Below are 14,449 nucleotides of genomic sequence, written 5' to 3' on the forward strand. Positions count from 1 at the left end.
AGGGAAAAGCTAACATGACTTCTTTCAGGCTAATATTGGCATCACAATGTTGAAGACATCTGGGAAAGCTTTGTAGAGTTGTTGAACCACCAACTGTATTTTAAATGAATGGATGGAGACGGTAGGTGGATATTTTAGGCAAGATTGGGAACAGTACATGAGAAGGCTGAGGCAGAAGCAGATTTTTTGCCTGTGAAGGCACTAGATTTCCTTGACCACAAGTGGCAGTGAGCCAGAGGTACTGTACTCTGAATATGGGTGCTGGGAGCCTGTGTCAGTCAGGCCAAGGCACACTCAGATGAGGCTGTCAACATAATTTAACAAAGTATTTGAAGAAGGGTGGTCAGGGAACCCAAGAGGAGTGTGGAGGTCTCTAGGGACTAGCAACTTGGCGCAGTGTTAGCCCTCCTGAGGGCGCTGGAAGGAGACCGTGTTTCTGAAGCTGGGTAAGAGGAGCTGAGCTGTGAGGACGGGCTGTGGCCAGAATGTCCCCGTGCTCCCCCCAGTCGTAGGGGATGGAGGCCAGAATCACCGTGCTGATGCAGGATGCTGCTGGGGCAAGAGCCCCCCACCCTTTCTCTATTCCCTGGTTGCCTTCTGGTGTCTCCCATGTCACAGAGGCAGGAGTACAGCCCCCAAGTCCCTGACACACGGACACACACAACAGACAGGCAGGAAGGAGAATGGAGAACAAGTAGGACAGGGCCCAATTGGCAAAAAGCTTTATAATCTTTTTTTTTTTTTTTTTTTTTTTTTTTTTTTTTTTTTTTTTTTTTTTTTTTTTTTTACTATAATTTGAAAGCATTTCTAGGCTCGGAAATGGAAAAGAATTTATTGCTGCCATACTTTGGGGTATAAGTACCAGTTTGTGAAAAATGCTATAATTAATATGTTCATATTTACTCAAGTGACCTATCTGTCTTACTGATTCTTTTCCCCCCTCTTAAGCAGTTTAAGTAAAAGAAAAACCAGTAATTTATGACGGTCCAGAGGAAGGAGGAGAAATCAAACTTTATTATTACTTCAAACTCTCTTCAAACAAGCTCCCACACAAACAAACATTAAACACACAGCCTTCCCTAATAACTCCAGAACTACTGTCCGTACTCTTGTTCAGCCACTATATTGACTTAAGGAAAATCAGAAATGCCTCTTATTAGAACTTTGGGGTTGATAGTGGCTGATAATAAAGCTTGAGTGGGACGGGGAGAGGAGACTTATTAATTAGTGCTGCATGTAGGACAGTTTTACAGAGAAGAAGTTGAAAGGAGGGAAGCAGGAAGATGTTGTAATTCTGGGGTTAGTGGTTGGGAGGCATACCAGGGCTCTGACTGTGGGCTGGGCAATGAAAACCGTTTGGACAGATCTGGGGGCAGAGTGACTGGGAGTCAGGAGTGCTTTCCTGCTCCTCACCTCATCTGTTCCTCGGAACAGCCGTGCTGCCAGAACTGAAGTTGTCTGTGGGCACTGGGCTAAGAAGCTGCACAGCAGGGTGAGAGCCAGGTTCTTTCTGCCACCGCGGCATTTGCAAGCCATGTTCTACATGAATCCAGGGATCGGTGCTCATGCTCTTCTCACCACCAGGAGCTACTGGTTGCCATTTCCTTTCCCTGTCCCAAGTCAGCACATGCTCAGGAGAACCTTCTCCTGTGTTCTTTCCCTCCCACCTGCTGGAATGGAAGGGGTCGGACTGTACTTATTTCCATAGTGTTTTGGCCCCTGGACTAGAGGGAGGGGGAGAGAACTTGCTTTAGTGGGTTGTCCCTTTACGTAGACATGAAATATGGAAGGAATAGATTTGGGAGCTACATTTGGCCTGAGTCAAGTGGTGGAAGGATTGACAGGGGGGACAGTAATGAGCAATATGTATTGAAATGCTTTCAGTAATAAGTCTCTGTAACTGATGAATTGGACGATCAGAGTTAGGGATGCAGCTAACAGAAGCCATCTGTGTATGCACAGTAATTGAATCCAGGCGAAGGGGTGACTTTCCTGAATGAGTACGCAAAGAAAGAACTTCATAGGACCCAGCAGTGAACCTACTGCTCTGAGAGGACTACAAGATGTCAGAAACAAGGGATTAGACCGAAATGGCCAAACAGAATATAAAATATCATACATATTTGATTATAACTTTGTAAAAAAAAAAAGTTTGTATAGAGAGAAAAACTAGGAGATTGTGCAATACAACTAAAATAGCTACATTAAGATAGTGCATTTGTGGGTGATTCGCCCCCCCCCAAACTTCCTCAGTGTTTCATGGTTTTTACTTAAAAGGGTCAAGAGGAAGATGAAGTAGAAAAGTTTGGTGTCATGGTTGACAGACCCTGAGGATGTGAAGGCAGCAGGCTCGGTATTTTTTGTCAGGGGCAGTGGAGAGGTCAGGACCCTTGAGTTTTTATTTATTTAAAAATTTTTTTTTAATGTTTATTTTTTAGAGAGAGGGGGACAGAGTGTGAGCAGGGGAGGGGCAGAGAGAGAAAGGGAGATGCAAAATCCAAAGCAGGCTGCGGGCTCCGAGCTGTCAGCACAGAGCCTGACACGGGGCTCCAACTCACGAACTGTAAAACCATGACCTGAGTCGAAGTTGGATGCTTAACCCACTGAGTCCCCCAGGTCAGGACCCTTTAAAACAAGAAAGTGCCTATTGGATTCGACAAGAATTTTGTATACTCACTAAGTAACAGCAGGAAGGAATTGGTTGAGTAGATGAATCCAATCCTGTTCTTTTCTTCCATCACTTGATATTTCACACTGTCCTCAGACTTATCTTCTGAAGACAAAGATGCAGTCATGCTTTGTTGGATTTGAAAGACGTATATTCCTTTTATCATACATTTGTCCTCTGATTAATCAGTGAATGTTTGCTTCTCCTCCTCTCACTAGATTGTAAGCTCCTGGGGGCAGGCCCAGTTTCACCACTGTTACCTCAGGAGAGGTATATCTAAAACAGAATTTCTGCCTTGTCCCAAACTGGTTTCTTCCCTGCCCTGGCCTGCCCTGGCGGCTGTGTGGATGGAGGAGGAGGGCCAGTTCGGAGCAGCATCTGGTGAAGAGGCGGTGGAGGCTGGTGTGTGCAGCTGCAGTGGAGAAGTGGAGCTGAGATCCGGGGACAGTGGGATTCAGTGCACATGGTGGAGGAGGGAGGGAGTGCAGTCCAGAGCCTGAGGTGGATAATGTTGCTGTGCTCTGAGGACAGTGGAGGGGGCCCAGAGGCCAGCAGGAGTGGAGACTCAGGTGCCCTAGCAGCTGAGAGTGCTAGGAGGCTGTGGGGAAGGCCCTCTGGAGCTTAGGGGAGAGTTGTAGTCAGAGGATGCTGGTTCAGGAGCCACTGACACAGAGCTGTGTTTGGTGACCTCAGGCCTGGGGGGCACGGGATGGGGAGAGGCCTGACGGAGGGGCTTCTCCTGTCTTCATTGTTGCCGCAGTGCGACCCCATTCACCAGCGTGTGGGCCGTGTCTGTCAGACGAGCCCATCAGTATCCTGGGCGAGGAATAAGTGAAGCATGTGGAATGGATGGAAGACTTGGTGGAAGTTTTGTTTTACGTGGAAGTGTGGGAAAATGCACCTCAGCAGCAGTCTTCTGAGTTTGCCCTCTCTCCCCTTGCTCTACCCTCTCCCACGTCAATCCTGCACGGTCCTGTGGAGGCGCATTTTCTGTAAAACATGACTGATTCAGTCATAGCCCCCCTTGGGTACACTGCACCCTTCCTAACCTGGCATTCAAAGTTCTACATAATGATCTTGTGCCACGATTGATATCCATCTTTGACAAAATGAATGATTCTCTTCACTTACATATGATATACACCAACATATCTCTGCTTTCCTGCCTTCACGCTTCTGCTCACATCCGTCAGCTTGGTTGCAGTGCTTTTTAGACTTCCCACTCACATTGGGTTTGTCTATCAGAGGTCAGTAAACAACATCCTGCTGCCAGTTTTTGTAAACAAAGTTTTATTGGAAAACAGTCGTACTCCCTGGTCACCCGTTGTCTGTGGCTGTGCTTGCCCCGCTGTGGCGGGTTGGCATGATTGCGCAGAACCCCCCATGGCCTGTGAGGCCTCAAAAGTTCATTCTGGCTCTTTACGGAAAAGTTTGCTTTTAAGCATGGTGTCAGCAGCTTCACAGTGTACTTTCTTGAAGTCAAGATTTTAGAATTCCCCCCTTTTTCCAAGAACCTGGGGACAGAGGGCTAGAAAGAGATGGAAATCCTAAATATAAATACTAAATTTTAGTCATCTTGTAGATCATCTCCTATTTTCAAGCACAGTTAAAATCATGGACTTTCGTGAAACAGTCTTAAACTAATCCATAAAGAATTACAAGTAGAAAGGCAAATATTTGACCTTAATTGTGGTATGATAATAAGGAAATCATTGTCCTTTGAAAATGAGGATGAGGGTATGAGGCAATAATGAAAGTTGACCCAGGTCCTTAGTGGCCCATAATTTTTTTTCCATCCTTGATGGGAAATTGATGAAGGGAAATGTAATGGTGCTGCATTTGGGGTATGTTAGTTGGGACAATATTCCGGGAATGTCACTTTCCAGTGGGTCAGGTGCTCCTGTAACATTGTTCATACAGGTAAGTGCTCTAGTGGAGAAACCAGATGGTAGGGATGAATATACAGTGTGGAACTGACAGCTAAAGCCATTTGCGTAACGTTGATAAATAGTTAAAAGAGATTGAATAGAACCTTAGGAAAAACATGGTAATATTGGCAAGAAAAATGGGCAGACAAATCAAATGGTCATTGGATTTTTGAGTGGAGTGGATAGTAAGGAAATCATTCTACCTGGAAGAAATTTTGGCAGTAAAGTCCTTCATATGCTGCTAATGCATTTTTACTGAGTCATCCATCTTAACTTTATCTGTTAAATATCCAGTGCAGAGCTAGATTAATTCTTTTTGGAAAGAAAGCCTGCATAGATAAATTACAAGGATCTGTGAAATATGTGTCTTTGAGACCATTTGTTTTATGTGTTTCCTTTTGCACATCCTGTCATATAAATAATCCTGCCAAATGGTGATTTTACAAAATCATATCTGACCTGATTGAAGTCCAGGCATGCAGTAGTCATACCTGAGATGTATCACCCAGGGGCCCTATTCAAAGACAGATGCCTGTTCCTGATTCAGGAGGACAGAAGCTAATGAGCACAGTGCTAGTGCGTCCTCATCCTGGAGACACTGTCTGAGAGTGTGAGTTTGTTCTGGAGTGGACCTTGAGCCACCAGTAGAACAGTGGGTTCTGTTTCTTGCTAGGAATTTTTATTTATTAAAATTTTTAATTAAAAATTTTTTAACATTTATATTTGAGAGAGAGCATGCACAAATGCAAGTGGGGGTAGGGCAGAGAGGGACAGAGACAGATTCTGAAGCAGGCTCCAGGCTCTGAGCTGTCAGTAAGAGCCTGAAGTGGGGCTCAAACTCATGTGCTATGAAATCATGACCTGAGCTGAAGTTGGACACTCAACGGAGCCAATCAGGTGCCCAAAATTTTTAATTTTTTGAAAATTTATTTATTTTGAGAGAGAAAGAGTGTGTGTGCAGGTGTGGGGGGGTGTGGGGGCAGAAAGACAGGGAGAGAGAGAATCCCAAGCAGGCTCTGGGGCTGCGCACTGAGCCCGGTGTGGACCTTGATTTCACAAACTGATATCATGACCTGAGCCAACATCAGGTTGGATGTTTAGGGTGCCTGGGTGGCTTAGTCAAGTAAGCATGGCTTCATGGTTTCATGAATTTGAGCCCCAAGTCAGGGCCTGCTTGGGATTCTCTCTTTCTCCCTCTCCCCCTCCCCCCACCCCTCCCTTACTTGTGCACTCTCTCTCTCTCAACATAAACTTAAAACCCCCCAAACAGAGTCCAGCGTTTAACTGACTGAGCCACCCCAATGCCCCTCCTTGTAGTCATTTTTCTTTTAATAGTTTATTTGGATCAGAATGTAAACAAGGCCCACACATTATATTTGCTTCATATGTCTCTTGTCATAATTTTTTACTTTGTTTTTTAACTTCTTATTTTGAAGTAATTTTAGATGTACAGAAAAATTACAAAAATGGTACCCAAAACCCCTGTATATTTATCCAGAATCCAGGTACTAGCATTATACTTTATTTGCTTTCTCATTCTCACTCTCTGAAAGTTGTAGACATGAGGGATGCCTCACTACCCTTTAATGTGTCCACATGCCTTTCCTAAAAATTCCAGCTCCTGCCTGAACATGGCATGCTCATTGATCTCCGGCAAAGAATATGGACGTAACTCTTAACACGTATACTGCATTCAAATGCTGCCACTGTGCTAAGAAGGCCCCCTAGAGCCAAACCAATGTGTTTTTTTCTTTTCGGTTCAGGACTAGTCATGTATCTTTAGTCTACTCCAGTCTGGAAGGGTCATTTCGTCTTTATTGTGTCTTTTATGACCTTGAAATTTTTAAGAGTACATTATGGAATGTCTGGTGTTTGGATTTGTCTGCTGTTTCCTCACGATTAGATTCAGTTTACACATTTTTGGAAGAGATCCTGTTGGAATCAGTTGCGAGATCTCAGTGTGTCATATTTGATGGCTCACAATTTTGATTTGTCCTGAACTTTTTTTTTAAGGTTAACTTTTTTTTTTAAGTTGTCATTTGTCTCTTGTTTAAGATCGTGTCTGCCAAGTTTTTCTACTATAAAGTTAGCAAATTATTTTGTATTTACTAACTAAAATATGTTGGGAGAGAGATTTTGAAACTGAGTATCCTATTATGAAACTTGTACCCACTAGTTTTAGCATGTTACAAATAACTGCCAAATGGTGAGTTTTCTAATTATCATTCTTCCTACGTTTATTTGTTGACCTTCTGCCATAAGGTAGAGTTTTCCCTTCTTTCCCGTTGGTTTATTCATTTAGTTTATTCTTAAAAGTTTTTTAATGTTTATTTATTTTTGAGAAAGAGAGAGACAGAGGACAGGTGGGGGACGGGCAGAAAGAGAGGGAGACACAGAATCTGAAGGAGGCTCCAGGCTCTAAGCTGTCAGCACAGAGTCCCATGCGGGTCTTGAAATCACAGACTGCAAGATCATAACCTGAGCCGAAATCTGATGTTTAACCCAACTGAGCTGCCCAGACACCTCTCATTTATTTTATTCTTTATGGACTCACACATTGCTGTTTTACTCAGTAGGGTTCAGTGCTATTATTATTTATGTTGATAACTTGTCCTGGGTTGGGCCATTTAGGTTAGTCATTGGGTCATTCTGGTGGCTGTATTCATTCGACATGCCCCCTCATTTTCTGAGCACTTCCTTTCTTTGTGACACACGAGATGACACATGTTGTACTTTCTTTGCCCTAACCCTAGAATCAGCCGTTTTGCCAGTGGTATTTAGAAAAGAAAATAGGTGCTTTCATTTTGCTCATTGTCCTTGGGTAGTGGGTTGTTTACAGGACCTTTCAGTGGACAGTTAAGAGGTGTCTATACATATATGTAAACACACGTGTATACCAACACACACACATTTATAGGTGAAGACCATGAGCTCCTGCTGATACTTTTAGTCCTAATCCAGTACCACATGGTCTAGTCCAGCCTTTCTCCTTTCTTTATTTATGCTTTCCATCTCCTATAGTTCTTTTGCAATGTTTAATTTATTTTTTAGAGAAGGTACAGTGGGGGAGGGGCAGAGAGAGGAGACAGATGTTCCAAAGCATGCTCCAGGCTGACAGCAGTGAGCCCAATGCAGGGCCTGAACCCATGAACTGTGAAATCATGATCTGAGCCAAAGTCAGACGCTCAACCTCTGAGCCACCCAAGCACCGTCATCTGTGGTTGAGAATCCTGGCTCCCGTTCTTCTCACTATATTTATGTACCTGCTCTATGTCGCTGTATGTAAACAGTCTCCTAAACAGGTGGGCGGTCTCCTGGGCCCTGGTGCTGCAGGTTTGTGCTGGCTCAGAGTCCTCACTGCTTCCTGAGGTGTGAGTCTGGAGGCTGTCACCCACCTCCTATCAGGGCAGTGACTCCTGTTGACTCAAGAGGAGCATCCCAGATGCTTACTAAGTGTGTTTGTTGTGATCAGGCTGTTAAAGAATGGGCAGCACACAGGGAAGGGAAGAGAGAGCTGAGGGAGTGACCAGACATAGGCCAGAAACCGAGTGGGCGAGGTCAGGCAGTAATCTCCTAAATGGGGACCTATACACACTCTTCATTTGTTCTTTTGTGAAGGACTAGAGTATATGCAATAGAATCAGGAGGTAAAATTGCTTATTGCTTCCAGAGTAGGAGGAAGTCCAAAGTAGTTCTGGAGTCAAAAGGGGTGTCTGGGGATCTCTTCATTTGTTCTTTTGTGAAGGACTAGAGTATATGCAATAGAATCAGGAGGTAAAATTGCTTATTGCTTCCAGAGTAGGAGGAAGTCCAAAGTAGTTCTGGAGTCAAAAGGGGTGTCTGGGGAAATTTGAAGTGCATTCAGGATAGAAAGCTTTCAGGTTTGTACCCCTCTTCCCATCTCCTTAAGGCAGAAAAATTTTAAATGGTCATATATTTGTATCAAGACTTTCTTATTCTTTATACCTTATATCAGCTATTACATGGGAGCGAACAGCCTTGTTCATGTATAAAAGGTAACCTGACAACTTCAAAGCATAACAATAATGCTGTAAATCTTGGATGTGTGTACTCTCACCCCTCCCCCCCCAAAACCCCCAAAACCCTGGTCAAGTAGAGTGCCACAAATTTCCTCCTGGGGCCTTTTGTCTTCATGATAGAAGGCAGTAAGAATTGAGAACAGATTGGGGAAGACATTGTACTATTTGGCTTACAGTTGTCACGAGAGGGGAAGAGATTCTTCTGTCAGGCTTGAATCAACATGGCTTGATGCTCTACCACATGTTAGAGCAATAAAATACAGAGCTCCTCTAACGGGGTTTGCCACTCTGTTCTATGACATTTCTCTGTGACCCCAAAGAACCATGCTTCCTAAGAACATCTCCTGGTAGCAAGCTCCATGCAGGAGTAAAGCCAGGGTTGTAAGCAGAATTAGTCTAGGAGTTTTCATGCTTGGGTGATAGCAATGGCTCTTGGGAGGAATAGTGTTCTTCCTAAACTGTAATCCAAATCCAGACCTGGCATTACAAAGCAACATAGGGTTCCAGTCAGGCAGAGTGGTCAGTGTGTCTGCACACAATTGGATAGTAAGTAACTTTTTTAAACTATAAATTTCTCTACTTTCCTTTTTCCTTTTAATAATGCAGTGTCTTAGGTCCTACGAAGGGATTGACCTGGTGGGTAATTAAGGCGCAGGCCAAGAAATTATATCCATTGAAAGCAGCTGAAGCAGAATGTTGAGACCAGAAAGCTGAAAGCAGAATGTTGAGACCATTCATTCCCATGAATGCCGAAAGCAGTTGTCAATCCATGACCACATCCTCAAGCATATAAGATCTGTAAAGTAAAAACACCAGAAGTAGAGGTCAGGTTGCCTTGGAGTAAAGGGTCAAAGCAGAATATGTTTTTCACCAGTCTCTTGATTGTGGGCACATATGTTTGTTTAATCCTAAGCATCAAGCTTCAGGAAGAATTGCTTATCCTTTGGAAGGTAATCTGTTAGAAATGTACTATTCTTGACTCTGGAAATTCTCTTTTCAGATGCTGTCTTTGCATTTCAATTACGCAACCCCGTGCACAATGGACATGCTCTGTTGATGCAGGATACCCATAAACAGCTGTTAGAGAGGGGCTACCGGCGCCCTGTCCTCCTCCTTCACCCTCTCGGTGGTTGGACCAAGGATGATGATGTTCCTTTGATGTGGCGTATGAAGCAGCATGCTGCGGTGCTGGAGGAAGGAGTCCTGAATCCAGAAACAACAGTGGTGGCCATCTTCCCATCTCCCATGATGTATGCTGGGCCAACTGAGGTAGCCTGCTTTTAAGATTTGCACCATAGCACAGTTGAAACCACGTTTACTAACACAGCCAGAGTGGATTTTTCTCTGGTCTGTAGGTCTGCCCCAGACATTGCCTAGAGTACTCTCAGTACTTTTGTCAGGAATATTCTTTAGAGGTGGCCCCAGAAAACCAGTCTTCTTGTGAACAGGAAGACAGAAGGAGGCTTTTCTTGCTCTTACTGTGGCTCTTGGTCCCAGTTTTGTGAAGGAGGGAACATTCCCTGCAGACAGACGGCTCAGTGAGCTTGGGAAGGCACGACAGAGGCACTCCTGAACACTATTGACTAGGTTACAGACTGAGCTCTGATAATACCCATCTTAGCCCTTTAACAAAGGTGCTATCATTCTTCCCCAGAAAGAGATATGGTCTGATTTTTGCAGCTTCTGAATTTTGGAAGGGCCACAGGTATATGAGTGGGAAGATGAGCATGGCACCTTTTAAAAAATACTCAGAAGACATTCTTCATCTGTTTATAAAGGACTGGAGCGGAATATAGTCAGGAAATAAAATTGCTTCTTTTTTTCTTTTTTTAAAAAAAGTTCTTTTAAATTTGTTTATTTATTTTGAGAAAGGGAGAGCACAAGCCACGCAGGGGCAGAGAGAGAGGGAGAGACGGAATCCCAACCAGCCTTTGCACTGACAGCACAGAGCCTGATGAGATCATGACCTGAGCCGAAACAAGAGTCAGACCCTTAACCGACTGAGCCACCCAGCTGCCCCCAAATTACTTGATATTGGGTTGGGGGAGGGTCCTGGAGTTCTCTTTAGTGGGGAAAAAGGAATGTTCTGAGATCTTTTTATGACCATACAAAATTGGGTTTTTGCTTCAAGGCAGAATAGGCATTCAAAAAATATTTGTTGAATGGATGAATAAATCAGTGAATGACCTAAAAATACAGCTTCTTGTTGAGTTTTCAAGATAAAGAATGGGATGCACATTGTCGTTGCACTGTTTTACAGCCCTTGGAAGGGGCTATATTTACTTGGGAGGCAAACCCTTTTTAAAAAGATCTAAATAATTTTAATGTATTCTGTGATATCTTCCTCCAAAAAAGTTTAGGAAATCCAAGTGTGCTTGGCTGTTCTTGAGGCTCAAGCCCAAAAGTGTTCATTGGCGCTTAGTTGTGTGTTTGTACACTCTTTTTATCCCAGAAAACCCGACAAAAAAACCAATCTTAACAAAAAAGCTGAAAGGTTAAAATGTATTTGACTCTTCTTTGATCCAATGTAAATAATGCATTGGAACTTCAATAGGTAAAGCTCCTCATATTCTTCCCTCTTTGTTGGTATCAAATGTTCATGAAAATAGAGCAGGGATCACCGTTTAAGTTTCCTAGAGAGCATGCAGCCTTTAGTTCTTAGATCTCAAAGAGGGACTAAATTTTTTTTGGAGAAAAAGTAACATTTTATTCCAGTAGTTCCCCAGACTTTCCTTTGTTGCTGTTTTCATCATCATTTTAAAGGAATCATTTGGTCCAAAATTCTGCAGAGTTGAGGATGAATGAATGGTTTTGAAAATGGGAATGACCCCAGTGACTTCAGGGTCAGGAATAGGCTACCTAGGAAAGGGAAGGGGTTTACCTTCCCTTTTCAGGATATATTTTGTCCTCTTTATGTTTCGTTTCTTCCTCCCTATCTAAAAGGGGAAGAGAGATGACATTTTAAATAAACCAAAAATTACTTTTCAAAAGGCGAGGCTGAGAGGGCAGGTAAGTAGTAAGAAGAGCCAGCTATGGTAAAACTAGATGCACGCTGTTTTGTCTACATCGGAAAGATTTTTATGTCTTCTGATTTCAGAACCAGGTGTTTTTCTTAGGGAAGCTTAAAAGGTGAAGGTATGTAAAGGTACCTTTGGGGTGCAAACTATCATTTTGGCTTGCCTTAGGGTTGAGTGTTCTGTAAGCACAGCTGACTCGGTGAGCCCTTCCTTGGCCTCAGATTTGGCTCCTGGTGCTACCCACCGGGGAGCAGCTTGGTGAGGACAGCACAGGTCTGTCAAGGGGTCCCAGCATGGTTGTGGTTTGCCGCCAGTTGGTTTGTAATCTCAGATTAGGCTTCTTTAGACTTCTCTGGGTTACGTTTAAATGAACAATAAATGATTATTTAACTGGGGCACAAGGAGGTTGGGCTAAATGTTCTTTAAAGCGTCTGTTCCAGGTCGTTTTCTAGTTTGTCTTTTTTTTTTTTTAACCTCATGTTTAAGTGTAACATGGATAGGAAACAGTGCACGTTTTGTAGATGTACGATTCAGTGCATTTCTCCCATTGAACAGTCATACAGTCAGCATCTAGACTTTAAAAAACAGAGACTGTTAATCTGCACCCTAGGAGCTGTCCTTCCTGTCCTTCTATTCCCTCCCTGTTTTCCCCCAGTGGCCACTGCTATCCTCACTTCTCATATTGTGGGTCCAATTCGCCTGTGCCAAAGTGTAGATACTCTGGGAAGGAGAGTCTTGAGAGCAAGGTTAGAGTTCAGGAAATTTATTAGGGAGAGCCCTTGGGATCAGTGCTCGTGGATGAGGAGAGGGGAGAAGGGAGTGGGTTGGGCAGAGGGAAAGGGTGAGCTGTGAGTTAGTCTTAGTGGAAGCCTCACTTGACCCTGTGGGGTCCCAGAAAGGCCCTCAGAGATGTTCCATGTTGCATAAGAAATAGGCACTTATGCCCCCATGTTGACCAGTGATTAGCTGCCCAGGGGAGGGGCTTGCCCTTGGGCACTGCTGCTCTTCTCTGCGTAGGCAGTTTCTGAAGAGGACTGACAGCTGCTGGGCGTGTGCTGGCCATTCTCCCAGAGTTCTGGGCGAGTTCTCTTTTCCTGGGGGGACCCGAGTGGCATCACAGCATCCATCCAGCCTTTCTGTAACTGCAATCACACAGTATAATACTTTTTTGTGTCTGGCTTCTTTCATTTACATTGCGTTTCTGAAACTCGGCCTTCTCATTCTGTGTGGTTATTCTTAGTACTGTCGTGTTCATTGTGTGACTACATCCAATTCTGTTGGTGGGCATTTGGGCATTCCCTGGTGCTTTGCTATGAAGAACAATGCTGGAGAAGAGGAGCAAGATGGCGGAGAAGTAGGGAGCTCTATAATTTTTGCCTGCCTTTGCATCTGTCAAACTGAGAAGGACTGACGCCACAATACTCTGATCTGCAAGAGTGGGAGGAAAACACACAGAGTCCACGAAAGAAAACCTCAGAGGTGCCTGAGTGAGTGCAAACTGGGGAAATAAAAATGGGCTGGGCCCCGGAGGTGCGGAGGGGAGGGAGTCCCTCCCCAGTCCAAAGCCACGGAGAGGGCGTACAGCTCCAGAGAGACAAGGGGAAGAGAAAGAGAAACTGAAAAGGCTCATAGAACTGTCTCTAGAGAGGAGAAAAAAACATGGCCCAGGATGGAGAGGGATGTTATCCCATATATAACTGCTGGGCGTGGGGAGAGAAATCCGTCCCATGTAGCTGGCACATTCTTCCTTGGGCTTGGCGGCAACAGTGCCCATTCCAGACGGCACCAGGAGAAACACCCTATCCCCCTACTCAATCCCAGCAAGGAAGCCGGCTGCCTGCAGGAGTACATCTCATCTCAGGCACTAGCATTAAAGTGCATGGACTAGGATTTGGAAACAAGGCAGGGCTTGGAAAATACAACGTGGCCCACCCTGTGGCACAGGGAGATTCGACTCAAAAGAGTGGCTTGCAACGCTTGGTTCAAGAAGGGCTTGGGACGCCACCATTCTTCTCCCCACAACCAATGAGGCGGGGCCTCGGAGAGCAGTGAGACCAACCTACACCAAACCACACCCATTCGCGAGGGAGAGCTGCCTTTTTTTCTTACCATACAGATGTATTTTCCCTTATCTCATTCTTATCTCTCCCCTCAGCTTATTTTACCCTTTTAGACTGTCCTCTATCTTTTGTTGTTTCTGTCTCCCCCCTTTTTTTCATTCCTTCACCTCCCCTACCCTCCCCTTTTGGTTTGCTTATTTGTTTGATTTGTCTGTGCATTTGCGTGCTTTTGTTCCCTGTGTGTTTATCTGTTTTCCTTTTCAGGGCTACCTCAAGAAACATGCCAAAGTACACATGATGGAGGGTCCCAAATATCACTGAGTAGGGAAATAAAATAATCAAAGGCACAACAAGAGAAACCGAGAGACACCATTAAAAGAACACCCTGAAACGACATTCCCTGGACAGTCAATGAGCCTCCTTTAACAGAGCAATACTAAGAGGTGCATAGTGCATAACGAGCTTTTAAAACTGACAAGACACAGAAAGATAGCCAAAATGACAAAACGAAAGAACTCTCCTTTAAAGAAATTCCAGAAAGAAGTCACAGCCACAGACTGCTCAAAATAGATATAAGCAACATAACTAAACAAGAATTTAGAACAATTGTCATAAAATTAATCACTGGGCTTGAAAAAAGCATCAGAGAAGCTATTGATACAAAGACTAGGGACCTTCAAAATAGCTGTGACAAATTAAAAAAGGCTATAAATGAGGTGCATAATAAAATGGAGGC

The 14,449-nt window shown here is 44.1% G+C and overlaps 1 protein-coding gene across 1 annotated transcript in view; it reads left to right on the plus strand.

Moving 5' to 3' along the window:
* The window catches only part of PAPSS1 (3'-phosphoadenosine 5'-phosphosulfate synthase 1), a 98,406-nt gene that overhangs the window by 50,902 nt on the left and 33,055 nt on the right, over window positions 1–14,449 (plus strand). The window contains exon 9 of the mRNA XM_029951366.1: window positions 9,637–9,905. Coding sequence (XP_029807226.1) covers window positions 9,637–9,905 — 269 coding nt within the window. The remainder of the gene's footprint in view (window positions 1–9,636; window positions 9,906–14,449) is intronic.

This window comes from Suricata suricatta, chromosome 1, assembly GCF_006229205.1.
Source record: "Suricata suricatta isolate VVHF042 chromosome 1, meerkat_22Aug2017_6uvM2_HiC, whole genome shotgun sequence".
NCBI classification, from domain to species: domain Eukaryota; kingdom Metazoa; phylum Chordata; class Mammalia; order Carnivora; family Herpestidae; genus Suricata; species Suricata suricatta.